At 36.7% G+C, this 18990-nt stretch overlaps 1 protein-coding gene and 1 long non-coding RNA gene across 4 annotated transcripts; one reads left to right on the top strand and one right to left on the bottom strand.

Annotated features, from left to right (window-relative positions):
• Positions 1-2029: 2029 nt before the first annotated feature.
• Positions 2030-5124, top strand: LOC148823549 (uncharacterized). The gene is made up of 3 exons (XR_016093762.1): positions 2030-2583; positions 3342-3394; positions 4256-5124. It is a non-coding gene; the product is annotated as an uncharacterized LOC148823549 (long non-coding RNA).
• A 1861-nt stretch (positions 5125-6985) lies between these two features.
• hsd17b7 (hydroxysteroid (17-beta) dehydrogenase 7) lies at positions 6986-16928 on the bottom strand. Of its 3 annotated transcripts, XM_088927527.1 has the most exons (10): positions 16852-16928; positions 15906-16109; positions 15542-15634; positions 14656-14770; positions 10702-10896; positions 10038-10142; positions 9568-9624; positions 7713-7811; positions 7254-7355; positions 6986-7152 (listed from the first exon to the last, which is right to left on the bottom strand). In XM_088927527.1, exons 1-10 carry the CDS (start codon positions 16926-16928, stop codon positions 7048-7050), a joined length of 1152 nt encoding a protein of 383 aa, XP_088783653.1. In that variant the 3' UTR covers positions 6986-7047. The 3 variants fall into 3 exon arrangements, with proteins under 3 accessions (XP_088783653.1, XP_088783654.1, XP_088783655.1); XM_088927528.1 differs by having other exon boundaries at positions 6986-7355; XM_088927529.1 differs by lacking the exon at positions 15906-16109 and having other exon boundaries at positions 16852-16898.
• Between the last annotated feature and the right edge of the window lie 2062 nt (positions 16929-18990).

Raw genomic sequence — 18990 nt, 5'->3', positions numbered from 1 at the left:
AACACGATTTTAATGCAAATTAAACCAGTCGACTCGGTACACTTTTGATAGAACAAATATATTTTGCACGCCTAAAGAAAATAATTCTATTCTTTTTTCTATATTCTGTACCGGAATTCTTGGGTGCCGCTGAAAGTTGTCTGGCTGCTGCTGTCGCGTTTGAGGTTCAGATGGTACAGGGCAACGTCATCATAAGCGATTTCGAAGTTACCTGCCAGAGTATTCAGACTCGGAGAAAGATCAGCAAACATCAGACTGCTGGAAAACGCCGGATACACACACTGGGAATCTATTTGATCCGCGACTTCGTCAAAATAGCGTTTATAAAAACCTGTTTATAGGTACAAAGCTTTCTTTTTCTCGCTGTATTCGCCTCTATTACTATTAGAATAACCGCGATTCAAAAGCAGAAACCATGTAGTTAACGATTCAAGTTGCATTACGTTTTCTACATCCGATCCAACGACAGGAGTGAAAATCGAAAATATTAGTGGAGCACATCAAGAAGAAAAGAGAAAAAAAGATGACGTCTGCCGTGACTGAAGCAATGATTGAATCGTATACGTTAATGGTCATCGTGATGGCAACATTCTTCATTTATTTCTGCGTCATGGTTTGGGCTTTTTGCAATCCAAAACTTAGCAGCGAGGATGAAGACAGTACGACTAAGAAATCAAATGAAACTTATACATGTAAAATGCCCAATAATGTGAAATACACGGAAATTCCAATGGAACAAATTCACGTCATGCATACTCAAGAAATGACACAAGGTGTTTTGCAAGAAAGTGACTGGAATGAAGAGGAATCTAAAGATAAGCATCTTTATAAAACCTGGATATCATCTAACAGCAAATCTTATTATGTGTAGTATTCGTAGAAATTGTTTCAATAATTATTTTAAATTAAAGCCAGCCTTTCAAGTTGGATTTAATAACCAATCTAATAATAATTCTTCAGTAACTTACGAATAGGTGTGATCATATTGAGTCGAAAATTGCAGCAAATTTAACTTCCTTCCTTGCTACATAAATGTAAATGTACATTGGTCTGACCTTATGCTGGTATCCGTTTTATAAAAAAAAAAAGCTTACAGTATTTTTTTAACCCACTATGGAATCGGTCAATATTGGTCGCGTTGTGAGTATGATAACTGAGATAGCCTTTAAGAAAAATATATTTTTAATTTAAATTTCTGGCTGTATCTTCTATTTTTTATCAGTAGTAGTAGTGATAGTCGTAGTAGTATATACTGTACAATTTCTTCTGAGCTGTGGCTACTGACCTTCAAATGTTTAAGTGGCGAAGAATACCTACAGCAACTGTGTAAACCAGGTGCGCCAATGTTTTATTTTCTCCCTGTCAAAAAATAGTCGTTTTCCTTCTTAGTTTTTTGTTTATTAAACGGGGGGTCAATTTTTGTATTCTGACAGAACATAGGATATTTGCTTTTCTATAAGAAAAATGGTTCAATAATACAGTATCATGTTTATACAATTTCTCCTTTATCAATGTCACTGCAGAGAAGTGAAATAAGAGCCTCTTTAATCTGCACTCTGCAGTGAAATGGAAGAAAACACAATGCATTGTCCTCCGTGGTTTCTAATAACTGTGTCAACTGTGTCTGCTCAGAATTAATCTTTTTCTTTGTCCTATGTTTCATACTAATTGCAAGATTACTTTAATAACTTCATACTGCGGGGGGAGTATTGAAATCGTTGTACATGCAACTTCCTGGACTATAATTTTCAAACTACAGTTTCAAACAATTTTTATCTTCATTTTATTTTCAGTTTTATTTGTTGGCACTGTGGTCCAGTTTTTCCAACATGCAGCCCCTGCAAAGTCCTAAAAACTAAAAATCATTAATTTTTTTATTGATTTGGCAAGGGCAGTTGACAGTTTGACTACACCATTTTTTATACATTGAGTCACAGTCTTTATCAGGGTATTACATTCACAACCCAATTCTTGTGCCTCACAGAAGGATAAATCAAGATGAATAAACATGACAAAATTTCAAAACCTTCTTGTGAGGAAAGCTTCATAAAACTTGTTTTTTAAGCTTTTTCAGCATGAGACGTGTTAAAGAATTCTTTTATTATGAAGTTCTGGAATTTCAAGACAGATCCCAGAACCACTAATACAAAAGATCACAGCATGTGGCGACAAACAGTGGAGATCATCACAGTTGTATGAGAGATATGGAGAAAAAAACCTTGATATAATAGCTTTGGAACCTTGTGAGCACTTTAAGGGCCAGATTGTGGCATTCAATTACAAGAACACTAATGAGGCTGTCAAGTCTGTGGGAGGCCGCGGCTCAGTGAGTTTTTTTCCATTATCGGGAAGGGGTACAAAAAAGACCAGATGTTGATTTCACAGCCAGCTCCGAAGTGCATTTGAAGCACTTAGCTATGGAATGCCAAGGCAAAGTCCAGATTCAAGTAAACTGGATCGGAAAAGAACTAGATTCCAGAGATTCACCTTTTACATGTCATTATTCTATGGCAACAAAGTACCAAACAGTTCATGTCATATTTCCAGTAAATTTGTGTGGCAAAAAGGTTTTGCTGAGTGAAGGTAAGTGAGAGATCTGCAAGCATAAAAGAACATTATTGCATGAATGTCAATTATTGTAAAAGGTATAGGGAAAAGTGATTGTTATTTAGATAAGTCCAGGATATCTCTAGTAATACTAAAGTAATTTTAAAATTGTGCTGATCCATCTATAGTTTGCATATTTTAGCATGTAAATGGACCTAGCCAGATATTACGGGTAACAGAAGTCCTCCATACATTTTCAAATACGTTTGACAAATCTTATTGTCTCTAACCATTTCACCATGACTTTGGGAGGCTAAGGCATGAGAATTCTATTTAATTTACATCTCCTCTGTGACTTTTCACCTTGAGACCTCCTCAAGACAGAAAGTGCTCAGTAGCATAGTCATTTTTTATGGGGATGACTGATTTCTAAAGGTGTCTTCACTGAGAGCAGAAAACCAATTCTGTGTCATAAACAGGAAAAACCGTGTCTGCCAATCTCAAAGGCTGTAAAGGTTCATGATTCATGTTTATGTGCCATCTACATCATTTTAATCTCATTTTCCATAAGGTATTTTTATGAAAATAGATCTAGTTACAGACACACTGCTGCTGTTTGGTTTTTGAATTATATTATTTTATCTCTGAAGATCTCATGATACATATATTTAATAAGCTACAGCTCTGTGCTGGCTAGAAGTAATTTTCTTAGCTGGAGTGACTGAAAAGGCTTTTAAAAATGCCTTAGCTTACAAGTTTCTTTTTGTGTTATAATGTTGTGTCTTTCGTTCTAGACTTGCACCACTGTCAAAAGATTGAGAGAAATGAGCCACTATCAACTAGAAAGGTAAGAAACAAAGAAATGGCAAATCGAGGTTTAATATCATATACGAAAAACACGTCACAGTTATTGAGATTGGACAAGTAAGCCTTTCTCTTTATACATTGTCCACTCATTCCTTTCCAAGAATGAAACTATGCATGGTGCTGTCTTAAGCAATATGTAGGTCAGAAACTTATTTTGCTAAGTATTCCTTTAGGCGGCTTTGTGATGTAACCGCTTCAATCAAATTGCCAGCCCCTGAGGAGAGAACACAGCTCATACTGGTTATTATGTGATTGAAAAGGAACTGGACAGATTGAAAAGGAACTGGACAGCCATTTTTAAACAGTCCATAAGCCAATTAAAACATTTCTAGAAGTTGCATGACCATGATAGCTTATTTTTCTTTTACTTGTACTGCATGTTAGATTTCAAGCAATATGTTGGAATGTGCATAATATTTATATTTAGTTCACTGAAAATGAGAAAGCAGTATAAAAGATCTGGGCAACTAATGTAAAAAATGTTTCAGCGTTAGTGAACAACATTTCATATGGCAGAGTGCCGAGCTATTAACAGCTTTGCATTTAAAAATACATTTTCTTTGTTTTATGTTATGCTGTGATGGCTATGATGAAAATATCCCTAATTGCATTTTTACTGACATAGTGTAACCAAATTTGTCTGTCTTTAAGTAATTTCTAGAATGCTTTTCAGATATTGGTCTCCAAAACAGAGAGAGGTAAAACTGTGATAAACCATAACACTACTGTGGTAACTGTTCTAATTTATCTTCATAGGCTAGCAGGTAATTCTTCATGGACTCTTAAATATTGTTTAATTCTGAGCTAATTTTAGTCTCTAACAGCTTTCATTCCTTTTTAGGCCACGCATGATTTGGAGGGATATATCAATGTATCAGGACTAGCATGACTTCGCTGACACACTGACTCAATGACACACTTATGTACTGAGACAGTGACTAGCGGACACACTGTTTGCTGACACAATGACTCGCTGTCACACTGACGCACTTGACGCAGTGATGTGCTGACACAGTAATGTGCTGACAATGACATCCTGACACAGTGACACCACAGAATCTTTGCTCTGACATGCCAGCTGTGTTTCCACCCAGCTTCAAGTCAACCTGTCAAGATGAGGTTCAAATACCTTAATCATAATCAAGCAAGCACGCTTTCTGGACAAATTAGCTTTTACAAGCATGATGTAACCCTTAGATTTAATAAAGTATGGTTTGGCACGATAGAGCATGCTGTCACCATTACTACAGTATGTAACGTCTATAACATGTGGCTAATCTGTATTGTAACTAGGGCTGGGCGATATGGCCAAAAACATTATCACGATAAAAAATTTCATATCAGTCGATATCGATAATTATCACGATAAATGTCAAATCATTATTTCTTTCAAGTTTAAAGGCAGATTTTTTCTCTTGTTTAAAAATTAAACAACTTTTTATTTTAAGAACACAACAATCACTTGCCAAACAGCAGAAACATTAAACAAATCTGTTAGCTGCCCGGTCTGCAACACGTACGCGCACTCGCGCAAGCATAAACATATATATCGAACATTTATCGAACTTTTGTTAAAATTATATCGAGGAAAATTATATCGCGATAATTATCGTTATCGAATTATCGCCCAGCTCTAATTGTAACTATTGTACTAATTGTCATCACAACAATCATGGTACTATATGAGATTAATAAAACTATATGCAGACCACATTCTCATTTTTGTGTTTAGATGCAGTGAACCCTCTTGAGAACATTTAAAATTAAGTTGCCTTTGAGGGGGATTAGTGCTACATCAAGGATGAAGAGTGACAGCAGCTACTAAAGAGATGGTAGTTCACCTGCTGAGCAAGGTTTGAAATAATAAGAACATAAAAATGGTTACAGATGAGAGGAGGTCATTCAGCCCAGCTAGCTTGTTTGGTTATTAGTAAGCCATGTGACCCAAGAATTCTCACCCAGCTGGTTCTAGAACGAAATAAGGGTGGCAACTTCGACAACACAGCTGTGTTTCTTAATCCCACAACCCTGTTTGTGTAAAAAAATGCATGCCTCTTGAGTTAATTCACAAACTGTATCATGCATTTGTGTTGTACATTACCAAACCCTGCTCAGTCCTGTTCTCCATGCATTGTACTCTGGAACTGCCTTCAGAAAGAAAGGCTGTAGCATACAAATGTCCCTTGGCAGTTCAAAATATTTGTTTAAACTGCACTCCAGTTAATGCAAAACAAATTAAACAAATATGAAGAGCATAGGTGTTAAATCATGGTGGAGAAAATAGGGTTTTCATACATGTTTTATGCAACATTATCACCAAATCCAAAGAACTGCAGAGCCACTATACTGCAATGAAAGTTGTCATGAAAAATACTTTCTCTTCTCTTATCGTTTACTCAATTAGAGTTAAAAGTGGTCCCCATGTACTTATATTATCTTACTTTGGACTTGTGGTTAACTGTATTTCACAGATAAACAAAGAAGTCCCGTCTGTGCTGGATGAAGATGGCATTAACCCATTAACCCCCTTTTTATCCCAACTATTTTAATTCCAAATCTCAAAAATAAAATAGTCTTCTTATTTGTAATTTCATTTTAATTAAGGATCAATAACAAGTCCTCTAGAAAAAAATGTGCATGGTTTAAGTCTGTTTAAATAATACATATAAAAAACAAACCATAGTCAAAAACCAAACCATAATGATCTGATTTTACTGCAAAATCGTTTTTCATGAAGTTCAATTTGATTTATTTTATTTCATAATTGAAATATAATTTTTCTACATTTTTATTGGGCTGTAAGGTAAATTGCAAATATTGTAGATCTTCACTTAAATTCATTCTGTTTAGATCATAATTACAGAATGTTCACTTCCTTTCATTTTCTTCTGACGACACAATCATCACACAATATTCATTTTGACCTTTCATTTTCTTCTGATGACTGTTTTTAATTAGCTATTAAAATCCCACTGTCACATTTAAAGAGGGTTATAAAAAGAATGACAGTCGATTTATCTTTATCCATATCTTAATACTAGGATTCACTGTGTTCACTGTGTGTGAGACTGATGTTCTGAATTATTTCTGTATCAGAAACAGTTCTGAAGGAAATGTTTTTTCTGGCTTTACTACTTCAGATGCACAATCAAAATGAACTAATGCACATCCTTCTTAGTCTGCGACAGCATGAAGACCAAAACTATCTTTCTACTGTAACCTAAATACACAACTCCAACTTTGGTACTGGAGATGCCCAATTAGACACAGAGGTCACCTGTGTCTAAAGATTGGCAACACCTGTAAATTACTTATCAATCTATAAAGTAATCTTTTGTGTTAAGAGACCTCTAGACCTTGAGGGCTGATGAGTACATAGATTTTGGTTCCAAATCTAAATTACTTGATTTAACAAATCCCCACCTAACCGACCGATCTGAAATTGTTGTGTATCTTCAAAAACTGGTGACTTAACCATTAAAACCGGCTGGATTGGGGCTCTCCAGGACCAGAGAAAGGAACTCCTACATTACACAAATGTAAAAGGAATTAAATGAGTAACAAACCCCAATTTTCAACAACTGACACTCTTTATTTAAACTATGCCAGAATTATGTTAGAAGTGGGTACATTTTATTTTTCATTATATTGCAAGGCCCTAAAATTGCTCTTCTTATCCTGTTTTAGCAATGCCCCAAGCAATAAAGTCTTGATTTCTTTGAGCCTTTGCAGTCTTATCTTCAGAATAAACAAAAGAGAGAGGGGTTAAAATATGATAAATGACATTTTCACCAATTATAAAATAATGAATCACGTTCAATAAGATTCAATCACTGAACTGAAGAGTTCCTCTTCTCCTGTGTTATGTTTCTCAGGACCTGGTTTTCCAGCCGTAGTAATTCCACATAAAATGCTTCTGCCATTTCTTCATCAATATCCATCTAAACAGAAAAAAGGCAAGAAAATGACTAACAGTGTTCTATGCAGAGAAAAAGTTTCCTCGTACTTATATAATGAACCCCTTCTGCAGTGAACAACATTAAAAGGAAAGAACCAGAATCATGGTTTACTCTCATTACTAACAACAGAATGAACAACAGTGTTTTACTTAAAATATTGTTTTTCAAACGAGAAGACTAATTTAAAAAAGCTGAGTTATCTGAAACCATTTCACCACAGGTGTTTTGCAAGAGCTTTCATATAAGAATGTCAATAGCATTAAATATTGTTGTCACTTGTCACGTATAAGATGAATGGAATGAAAAGCATTACAGAGACTGGTGCACCAATTGCCTCACTTTTTTGGGCTCTGTGTAGCTGTTTCCAAACCCTGAGGTTAAGCTGTGGTATTTTGCTCTGGGATCCAAGGACTCAGGTTTCTGAATAAACACCCAGTACTGTAAGAAGAAATAACAGAACAGACCGAGAAAGATATTTGCCATAACAAGACACAAAAATCGTTCCATAGATCTTTGCAAGGTATGAAATTCTGTATCAAGTTGAACAGGCAAGAAAGGTACTGAAGTAACCATCAATTTAAAAATAAATAGTGGAAAGAATATAATTTGATACTTAGAATTGAATTTTACATACAAATATACAACTGTATATAACATTTATTAAACACCTTTTACTTAAGTTGTTTATCTTTAACAACAGGGCAAATATTTAGGTATTAAGAGTTTTAAATAATTATCACACGTGATAATAAATCCTCATTATTATACATCCTTAGTGCTAGGATAAAAGCTAAAATGGAGTGGAAACAGAAAGAGGCCAGGACTACATGAAGCTTTTGAAGTAAGCCCAAATACAGACAAAGTTATTTTACGGATATTGGTGATGGACTATTCTGAGCTGTCAACTAACGTCCCAACAATCTAATACCTTCCCCCGTTACAACAATACACTCACTTTTAAGCGCACAATATATTCGTTTATTCGAGATTTTCTTCTGTAGAATATTTACAGCAGATAGTATCAGGCTGATGGCTTAATAAAGTCAAACTAAAATAACAAATACTGTAGTTCAGAGGTCAACACAACAGTTCCTGCAAAAAGCCCCGATCAGCAATAAAAATATACAGTACACTCCCTACTGAGCTTCTTCTATTCTGTCTGTTACTAAACTGTTTCAACTGATTCTTTTAAAAAGGCCTCCCCCCAATTTTATCACCACCTTTTAAAATAATCACAGTTACTAAACCTTAATTTAAAAACACATAACAGAACTAACACACCAAACTTTACGTACAGAAAATACAGTATTCCATATCTAACAAATCCCACCAGGGGATTAACCTTAGACAAGAGTAGCATCTCTTAGAATTTAGGAAGCAGAAGAGACACAACAAAAGAAAAGAGACACAACATTTCCTTTGAGCTTGGATTAAACCTTTACCTTTTCCTCTGCAGCCTACGCATGCTGATGCGGCTATCTCTCTCTAAGCTATCTCTTAGAATTATTTTTCTTTCGCCTTTGCCAAAGACTTCACAAAATCCAGAAAACCACCTCACCGGCAATGCCCAAATCTGTCTCTAGATGTCAGTATCACACAAACAAGAAAGATTTTCTTTAACACATAAGACAAAGGTTTTTAAAGTCTAGAGACAGTGATCCACCACTTTTTATAATACTGATCAGCCACTGAGTTTCCTAGCTCCTGTAACCGTAGCTCTTGGTGAGGTTTTCGAATGCATATTTATCAACAACTGCACAAATGGGCTGAATGTCTTCTTCCATTCCTTATCTCCTACACAGTGCATGCACATTAAATAAAACTAAAATGTCTTCATAAGAGCAGCACAGTGGTGCAGTGGTTATCATTGCTACCTTGCAGTGCTGGGGCCCTGGGTTCAATTATGGTTTTGGGGTGCTATCTGGAGTTTGTAAGTTCTCCCTGTGTTCACATGGTTTTTTTTCTGAGTGTTTTGACTTCCTCACAGTGCAAAGACATACTAATAGGAAAATCGGTCCTGGTATGAGTGTGTGCATGTCTGTGTTTGTGTCTGCCCTGCAATGGACTGGTGTCCTCTCCAGTGTATCCTGCCTTGCACCTGTTGCTTGGTGAGATAGGCTCTGGTTCTTCTGCCACTCTGATCTGGATTAACCAGTTAGAAAAATGGATAGATGATGTCTTAAATAATACATACCAGTGCTTCTGCTCCATTGTAAGGTGTAAGTGTGAAAGTGTTAGTGAAGATCCTGATCTGTGGGAGAGAAAATAAGAGGAGGACATGACTGTGTAATAAGTTAGGGGACTGTACTGTTTTCAGCAGTATTTACAGCATGTAATCAGCATCACCTTATTAAAAAAACAAATAAAAATTATTTAATAAAACAAAATTTGTTTTATTTTTATTAAATTATAGTTATTTTGAATCAGAACTTGGTATACAAAAATAATGACAAAACAGGGTAAGATGTGGGTAAAAAATAATCAAGCCTTCTGGATTAAATAAAAGTAATATACACTGTAAACAACATATATCACTCACTCATCTTTCTAGGAAAAGTAATGGCAATAGTGATTCCACTCTTACGGTTTAAATGCAAGGATAGCATGATTCATAATCATAATTTCATAATTTCCTAAAGAATTAAATAAGAATATTGTGCTCACTAGCCACATAATGGGCAGGATTAGGGTCCAGAAAAATGAAGGTAGAATGCCATAGGTTAAATTTGTCATCACAAGTCCCGGGCAGATTACTGTGGAATACAGTCCCTGCAAAATAATGCAATAACTTAATGTAAACACATTAATACCAAAATAGTTGAATCTATAAGAAAGTAAAGAGTCGTTAATTAAGAATTGACCAAAATAAACATGATTTCACAGACCTTTCCTCAAGATCTACAGTCATAAAGTCTTGATAATTTGATTTGAGAAACATTTGAGAAATGGCAGTCATACTATACAGCTTAGGAAAATACTAAGAAAATACTCAGAAAAATACTAAGAGCACAAGTCACCTTACAGACAAATTGCTCAAGGTAGTGAAAGACAAGATACACTGAACAAATTTACTCAGACTGGCTGCATCCTGAAATGTTAAAGCACTGAAAGATAGGTCAGATAATATTTTTATATGACAGAGAAATGATGGAGGAGACCATTATCTTGACTAACTAGGAACGTCTCTGTGTTGTTTTTCTTGTGGAGTGCCTTGAGCAAACCGTCACAAAATGAAAAGTATGAAATCAAGGTTATTATTGTTGTCCATCATCCTAAACTGGCTGGTCTTTCAAACACTGAGCTAAACTCTCAGCTCAGCAGACTTTACCTGTTTGTTGTAATGCCTGTTCAAAGCCACGCTGAGAAGATCAGAGGCGTACTTGGAAGAGCTGTAAGGTTCCACTCCTTGGCTGTGCTGATAGTCTTCCAAGCTGAAAGCTGACCTCCTGGCATTACTAGATGATGTCCAGATCAACTGGGATGTGTGGCCAGGTTGGCATAACATTGGCTCCAGCTCCCTGATCTCAATTTACAAGAAAAATACAGGAGTCATATAGAGAAACAGAATCAATATTTATCTTGAAAGTCCATGGCAAACTTATTAAAGAATACACCTGTCAGTAAATGTTAGGTTGATTTAAGTAGGGAAACTCTTGCCTTTCCCTGTCTTTGATGGCATTTAAGTTCAGGATTTCAGAATCCATTAGAAAAGCTTTCAGCGTATTGTACTGGGAAGACATAAAAAGATGAGGGAAAGATGAAAGGCTGGCTAAAGGCTGTGAGTTGAAATGTAATTTTCCTGCTCAGTGAACTTGCCACATTTAAAACACAATCAATATTGAGTTGTTGGAAGGGAGTTAGATGCAAGTAAATGCTAAGACTTTTTATTTTAAAGTTGAGAACTATACAGGTGTTCACATTTTGCCATCAAATAAATAGGCTGCAGTATATTGCTTGGTGAGCAACATTTACTTATAATTACTGTATATTACAAGATGCAAGGTATTGATTTTGAAGAAGCTGCTATGAAACGTATTTAGAAGTTAAAGTGGTCACATCCATGTGAGAAAACAATAAAAATGGCCAAGAAGTCTTTAGAGTATATTGTGAAAAGACTATAATTTAAATAAAGAGACACTGCCATGATAATATTATACTTTGCACTGTTAAGATCTCAAGTAGAATATTATGCACAATGTATGTCTTCACCTTTACAAAAAGGACTTATCTATTCTGGAAAATGTTCCAAACATAGCTTTCAAGGAAAGGCTGAGTGAGATCCTTGGATCAATAAGGCACAAGCAACCAAACAAGCAAGATGGACAGAACGAGCTCCTATTGTTTGTTAGTTTCCTATGACTACTATGAAAATGTCAATAAGGATACATAATTATGTACGTAACTCTACACAATATAAACATTTGACAAGTAAGTTGTATATTGACCTGGCAAAAAAACAGTAGATTATATCCCTCTGTTTATGCTTTTTACTGTGTGTGGAACAGTTAGGATTCCTATCCAGATATAGTATACTAAGCAATCAAGTAGAGAACCAGACTGTTCTTTCCAATTCATTAGTAAGAGAAAACTGGCACCAAAAGGTACACCCCCTCAAAGGGGTATATAACAAAATATAGAAGTAGATTAGCATAGCTATTTATTTATTAGTATAGCATAGCATAGCCAAATCCCACGTGTTTAAGGATTAAGTGACACAGAAATGCCATGGGAACTGTGCATTACTAATTAGTTGACTCTAACAACTACAGGTATATCGCACAACAGTCTGCCTCTCTTCCTGATGAGCTAAATTCATTCTATGTTCAGTTTAAGGTCATTAACACAGATCCAGTCAGGAAGATTCCACAAATCCAAGACAGAAACCCACTGATCATATCCAGAGCGGATGTGTGTAAAGTTTTTAAAAAGACCAATCCACACAAGGCTCCTGGCCCTGGTGCTATCCCTGGCCGTGTTCTGAAGGCACGTGCAGACCAGCTGGCAGATGTCTTCTCAGACATATTCAATCTCTCCCTAGCTCAGTCTATAGTTCCTTCCTGCTTTAAGAAAACCACCATTGTCCCTGTTCCTAAGAAACCCAGAGTCAGCTGCCTGAATGACTACCGCCCTGTTGCACTTACATCAGTTATCATGAAGAGCTTCGAGCGGTTGGTCAAAGCATACATCACCTCCTCACTGCCTGACACCCTAGACCCACTGCAATTTGTGTATCGCCAGAACAGGTCAACAGAAGATGCTATTGCTTCTGCCCTCCATACTGCCCTCTCACACTTGGGTAAGAAAGGAACATATGTGAGAATGCTGTTTGCTGATTACAGCTCAGCATTCAATACCATAGTGCCCTCAAAGCTTGTCATCAAGCTCCAGGACCTGGGACTGAACACCTCCCTCTGTAACTGGATCCTGGACTTCTTGACAGAACATCCGCAGGTGGTGAGGGTGGGCAGCAACATATCCTCTACCCTTACTCTAAACACTGGAGGCCCCCAAGGCTGTGTGCTTAGCCCTGTCCTGTACTCCTTATTTACCCATGATTGTGTCGCCAGGCATAACTCAAACTCCATCATTAAGTTTGCGGACGATACAACAGTCATCGGCCTGATCACAGATGGTGAAGAGTCTATGTACAGGGAGGAGGTTGAAACCTGGGAGGTTGAAACCTGGGCAGCATGGTGCCAGGAGAACAACCTCTCTCTGAACATCAGTAAGACTAAGGAGATGATTGGGGACTATAGGAAACACCAGGGAGGAGATCACACACCTATCTATATCAATGGGACTGCAGTGGAGAGGGTCAGCAGTTTTAAGTTCCTGGGAGTTAACATCACGGAGGACTTAACCTGGACCCATCACACCAACATCGTGGTCAAAACAGCACAGCACCGCCTATTCTTTCTCTGCAGGCTTAAGACGTTTGGCATGCCATCACATATCCAGGCCAACTTCTACAGGTGCGCTATTGAGAGCAGCCTGACTGGTTGCATCACTGCGTGGTATGGGAACTACTCCGCTTGGGATCGCAAAGTACTGCAGAGGGTGGTGAAGTCAGCACAGCTCATTACCAGCTGTGAACTACCAAACATCCATGAGATCTACTCAGCTAGATATCTAAAGAAGTCCAGGTCCATTCTCAAGGACCCCAGTCATCCCAGTCACAAACTGTTTTTCCTCCTACCGTATGGTAAACTGTACCAGACTTCGGTCAAAGTCCAACAGATTACGGAACAGCTTCTACCTCCAGGCAATAAGACTGCTAAATAGTCAACCTGCAGCTCCTTTAGCAAATCACCCGTAATGGCTACATGGACATACAGTTTTCATTGTATTCATCATACTGCACTACTTGGACATAATACTGTATATTGCATACACCATGGACACATAGCAGCTCTATTCATATTGAGTATTGTCTGAGTTTATTTTATCCAATTTCTATTGTACTATTATGTATTATTATGTAACCTTCTTTTGTAACTTTAATTTTGTGATTTTTACCCCCCCTCTGGTGAGCTCGTAGAAAAGACATTTCACTGCCAGCAACTACTGCTGCATGCTGTGTTGTTGTGCATTTGATAAATAAACTTTGATTTGATTTTTTTTATTTGATTTTGATTTACTGCTTAGTAACGAGTCTGTAACAGTGAACTGAGTATCTTTTACACTTTCATGTCTGTAGAGAGATATTTCCTTGTACGTCTAAAAAGCTTTTTTTAAAAATTAGGAAAATGGTAGGACTCCCACCTTAAAACCCATATTATCTGAAACACATTTTTTTTTGTTGAAGACAGTCATAATAATAAATATTACCAAGAAAGGATTAAACAGGTTAAAAATACCTAGGTGTTCCTGCTTTCTTTTATATACATAGTACTGACAGTTTTCAGTTTTCCAGGAAGTCTAATTAATTCTAGTCTAATAAGAAAAAGTCTACCATCGCTGCACTTTTTCACCCTTTGTATAGGTCTACTAAATTCAGGCAATGGAAGTACATAAACACTTTGGATACTGAAGATTTTAGAAAAAACTGTCCATATCATACCTGTGTATAAAACTGATCATAACTTATTTGATTAAACATAAGTGCATTTCAAATAAGATTTTCACTTAGAAGGCTCTGTCTACAAATCCATATTTTTCCAATTAAACTTCTTTTCCTCAGCTGGATGGAAACTGAAATTGGTCCTAAGCTTGGAAAGAAATAGCCATTCTTGTTTTAACACCCTCCGACGATGTCATGAAAGCAGCTCTGCAAGACTCCTACCAGTAAGAAATGGCCAAAGAGATTGGTGACAAAAACCTCCTGCAATCCATCTGAAGTAACACGGTCCTGCTGTGTCAGGAGACCTTCTCCTGTCGCAAACATGCTAATCGCCTTCCTGAAAGATGTCACAGCAGAGACAAATTCAATTATAAGTGAAGTATCCACACTTGTGACACTCAGCACCTCATGCAAAATGGCTGCTGTTGAGGACATTTTAAGTATGTCACAATCGCTTCATGAATATCATTTTGGATTTTGAAATCAAATGATAGTTTGTGAAACGTGAAATTATGAAGTACAGACGGCGTTTAATTTAATTTTTAGATTTGGCCAGCACAGTACTAAAAAACTTTAGGGGTTATTGCCTAGGGTGGAAAATGGAAATAGTGTCAGACATGTTGCAGACATGATTTGTCCCAGGTGAGGATTTGAGCAGCCATCTCACAGACTCCTTTTAGGTTCCACAGACTCCTTTTAGGTTCCCAGAGCTGCACAGTGGACTGCAAACAAATCCAAGTGAGTCAAAAGACATTTGACACCTTGTAAGATCCAGACAGTTACGTCCCCATTCAGTAGGGCGGTGTGGTGGCTCTATGGCTAAAGATCTGTGCCTGTGACTGGAAGGTTGCCGGTTCATATCCTGTGGCTAACAGAGGAATCATATGCCATTGGGCCCCTGACCAAGGCCCTTAACTTCACCTGCTCCAGGGGTGCTGTATAAATGGCTGATCCTGTGCTCTGAGCCCAAGCTTCTCTCTCCCTGTCTGTGTGTCTCATGGACAGCAAGCTGGGGTATGTGAAAAGACAAATTTCTAATACAGGGAAATTGTATATGGTCAATAAAGTGATTTTATCTTCTCTCTTACCAAATGATCACATACTCTACCTTGAGAATAAGCCGTTGAAAAAAGCCTTGAAGCTAATCTGAGGATTGGGCATTATCCCAGCATTCAAGTAGAGGTAGTCGAGTCTTTGATATCTAAAAAAGAACATAAATGTTGAACAGGAACAGGTAAAGGAGAAAGAGACACATGAAGAAGGCTCCACAGCCGAAACATTGTCTCTTTTCTTTTCAGCATGGTATAAACCTTTTCCTGTTCTCCTGAAACCTACGCATAATTGATATTCTTTAATAAATGTTGAATTCCAAGCACATATGAGGAAGCCCAAATCTGTCTCATTACTTTTATGTCTTTTTTGTGTGTTATTTTTAATAAGCAGTAAGAACAGAAACAATGGGTTTCCTGGACCTCTTTTTGATCTCCTTAGCTGCTTCAAGGACAGACTTGACGCTGCTCACATCGAGCCGGAGGATAGAGATGTCGGCACCAGGGTGAGCGACGAGCAAACCGGCCCGTGCTGCTTCAGCTCGCCGCATATTTCTACAAGCCAGACACAGGTGGATCCGGCTGTTGTGCAGGAGGACACGCTCACAAAGAGCCAAACCAATGCCACTAGAAAAAAATCAAGCGTTTAACAAGCTTCTTTACAGTATCATATACAGTACACGCATTCCCCAAAAGCCATGCTTTTAGTTTAGACTTGAGGGAATCCAGAGTTTTGTATTCCTGATTTTAAAAAACGCCCAACACCAAAATATTGCTGTTATTATGTTTATATGCATCATACAGTAATTCCAAACTGTACAATTCAGATGAATGAGGGTCAAGGTACTAGTTCAGCAAGGTACAACTGCATTTCAGTTGTAGACATTTCATTGCAAACTGAGTAATTAATAACGCACACATAGTCATTCTTTTGATTTTTAAATTTTGTAATCTGCTACGGCCAACGTAATTTGAGTTTGAAAGCAAATAAACAGTTCTGTTAAACTGTTCAAATAGTTCCAAAATCTTTTTTTCAAAAATATGCATGTTCCTGTCGCTTGTCATAGATATCAGAGAAAGCATTTACTTTTATAATCTGTCACACTGCAAACAAAACGTCAGATTAGGATTATCATGTGTCCAATAATTACACGATTACTAAAGGTAGGAGGAGAATGTGTCAATCAATGCAAATCCGTAATCTCTAAATTCCCTGTTTACCTCAAAAGTAAAGATACATCACTAGAATTTAACGCGACATCGATGGCTTTATAGAAATAAATGTACTTTACATAAATAAGGGACTTCTTCCTCGTCTATTTTCTAACTAGTCAGATTACTTAAATTGAAATACATTACGGTTAGTTACCTATTAGCACCTGTCACCAACACGACTTTCTCCATCTTGCTCATTGGAAACTCACAACCTCTAAAACAGAATAACATAGGTGTCTCAGAATGATTAACTCCACCCTCAGATCGCCTGTCGCCCTATCTCTATGGCGTGATCGTATGTCATGGAGCAGTAAACCAATTAGATTCCAACTACAGTCAGCTCAGAGGGCCAAAATTAATGTACAGCGCTAAACTCAAATTTAGTAATAGTAGAGAAATGAAATAAAAATAATAAAAAACATTTTGTTGCATTTGACATGATATTCTTAACGTATAAGTGCATGGAAAATAATTCACCTCGGTGCTTCTATTCAATTTTGTATTGTTTAGGAATGCACCGCTTCCACAGCTTTTTACAGAAATGATTTCCCAAGGAAATTAAGCAATACATAAAGACAACGATAAAAATGGGTTAGTTGAAACCAATCGATCTTCCGCGTAGAAATAACATTTTGTTTTTAAAGTGTATCTGTTATGTTGGAAAATATTGTTCTTGAGTAAACGGCAAAGAGAAGCACCACGGTTTTTTTGTTTAAACACGTGTCTTCTGAAATGACTCTTGAACGTACAGTAAGTCTGTCTGCTCATTCCTCAGTCTTAAATGTAACATTCGGTTCCTTATGTCCTTCTTACGCTGATGAGAATGAAGTGATTTATTGGGTTCTTTTTGTTAGTACCATTCAGGACTTTAGAGTTCTTGAGTGCACAATTAATTTCCTTTATCCTGTCTGTGACGTACATCTTACATATCTGGAATGATTATTCCACTTGTTAAGACTTTCTGTGGTTCAACAATGTCCCTTTTATAATACATGATTGTCCACTGCTTTAGAAATGTGTCTTTGGCTTCTCCCACAGAAGTGTCACACAAAATCACATGAAATCTCATCAACAGTATGTGATAAATAAATAGATGGAAAAATAAATACAGTAGGTACAGGAGGGCATACATTTACGTACCTTCATTGAGTAGTTTTATTGCAGGTGAAACTACAATATTCTAAGTGACAGCTATCTCATGAATTGCATTACTCTACTTTGTCTGGATTGATTCTACACTTTTCACTGTATAATCCAGCATTTTCTTTTTATTTCTTTCCCACAGTGTGTAAAGGATTCCATGATGTGTCAACATAAACATTTATGTTGCTTTCGTTGTTTGCTTCCTTCAAGTTCAAGAATTCCTTCTTAACATGTATATGAAGAAAACATGGCTCTACACTACACTTGGTAACTACATCTACATTAATTTTCACATGCCATGCGTAAAAATAGTAGCGTCAAGTCATTCTGTACGTCCTTTACTGATTATGGGGTCTCCATCTCCCATATTTGTGTCACACGCAAACTACAAGTTTTTAACAATACTACAGTTAAGATGACTGATACAAAAAATGTAAATTTGATACTTAATTTGCAGGTTTACCAGATCCTCTCTTTGTATTTGTGTAAAACTGCATAAATATGGTAGGGAATTATTAGCATTAAGTGATTATTTTAATGATTTTTAATCCATATAATAACTATACAGTGCAATAGACTAGCCTGCCATCCAGGGTTAAACCTGCTGTTGCTGGGATAGGCTCCAGCTCCTGTACTGGATAAAGTGGTTTGAAAATTAATGGATGAATTATAACTATACTGTATATTTAATAAGTTTACTTTGCAGACATCTAAAATATATCTTGGTCCTCACATTGTGCACTGTGGTAAAATTAATATTTGTCATATCGATATGCCTAAATGCTCTGAGGATTACAGTGCTCTCAGAAGTGGATTTTTTTAGGCTGATTGCCCTCTCTTAGATTATTAGTCTTATTATTATTAGATTATTAGTCTTAGAGAACTAGTCTCAATGATAAGGTATTAATCTTACTGACAGGCTCTAAAAAGGTATAAGCAATAATCAACAATCTAATTTTTTCAGACTTTGCAGAAATGGCCTTAGAAATCCAGAATATTGGTGAGAACAATTTCTTAAAGTGGTAGTAAAGTGGTGATTTTTAGGAAATTAGGCCACATTTCAAAGATGGACCTCAAATAATTTGCCTTTTTCTTTTTTATACAGTTGGTAGGCAATTGAACACATATAACAATAAAATCCAACAACATG

The sequence above is a fragment of the Atractosteus spatula genome, chromosome 11 (assembly GCF_055471065.1).
Source record: "Atractosteus spatula isolate fAtrSpa1 chromosome 11, fAtrSpa1.hap1, whole genome shotgun sequence".
Lineage (NCBI taxonomy): Eukaryota > Metazoa > Chordata > Actinopteri > Semionotiformes > Lepisosteidae > Atractosteus > Atractosteus spatula.
The sequence above is the reverse complement of the archived record's forward strand: the minus strand, read 5'-3'. Positions and strand labels throughout refer to the sequence as shown.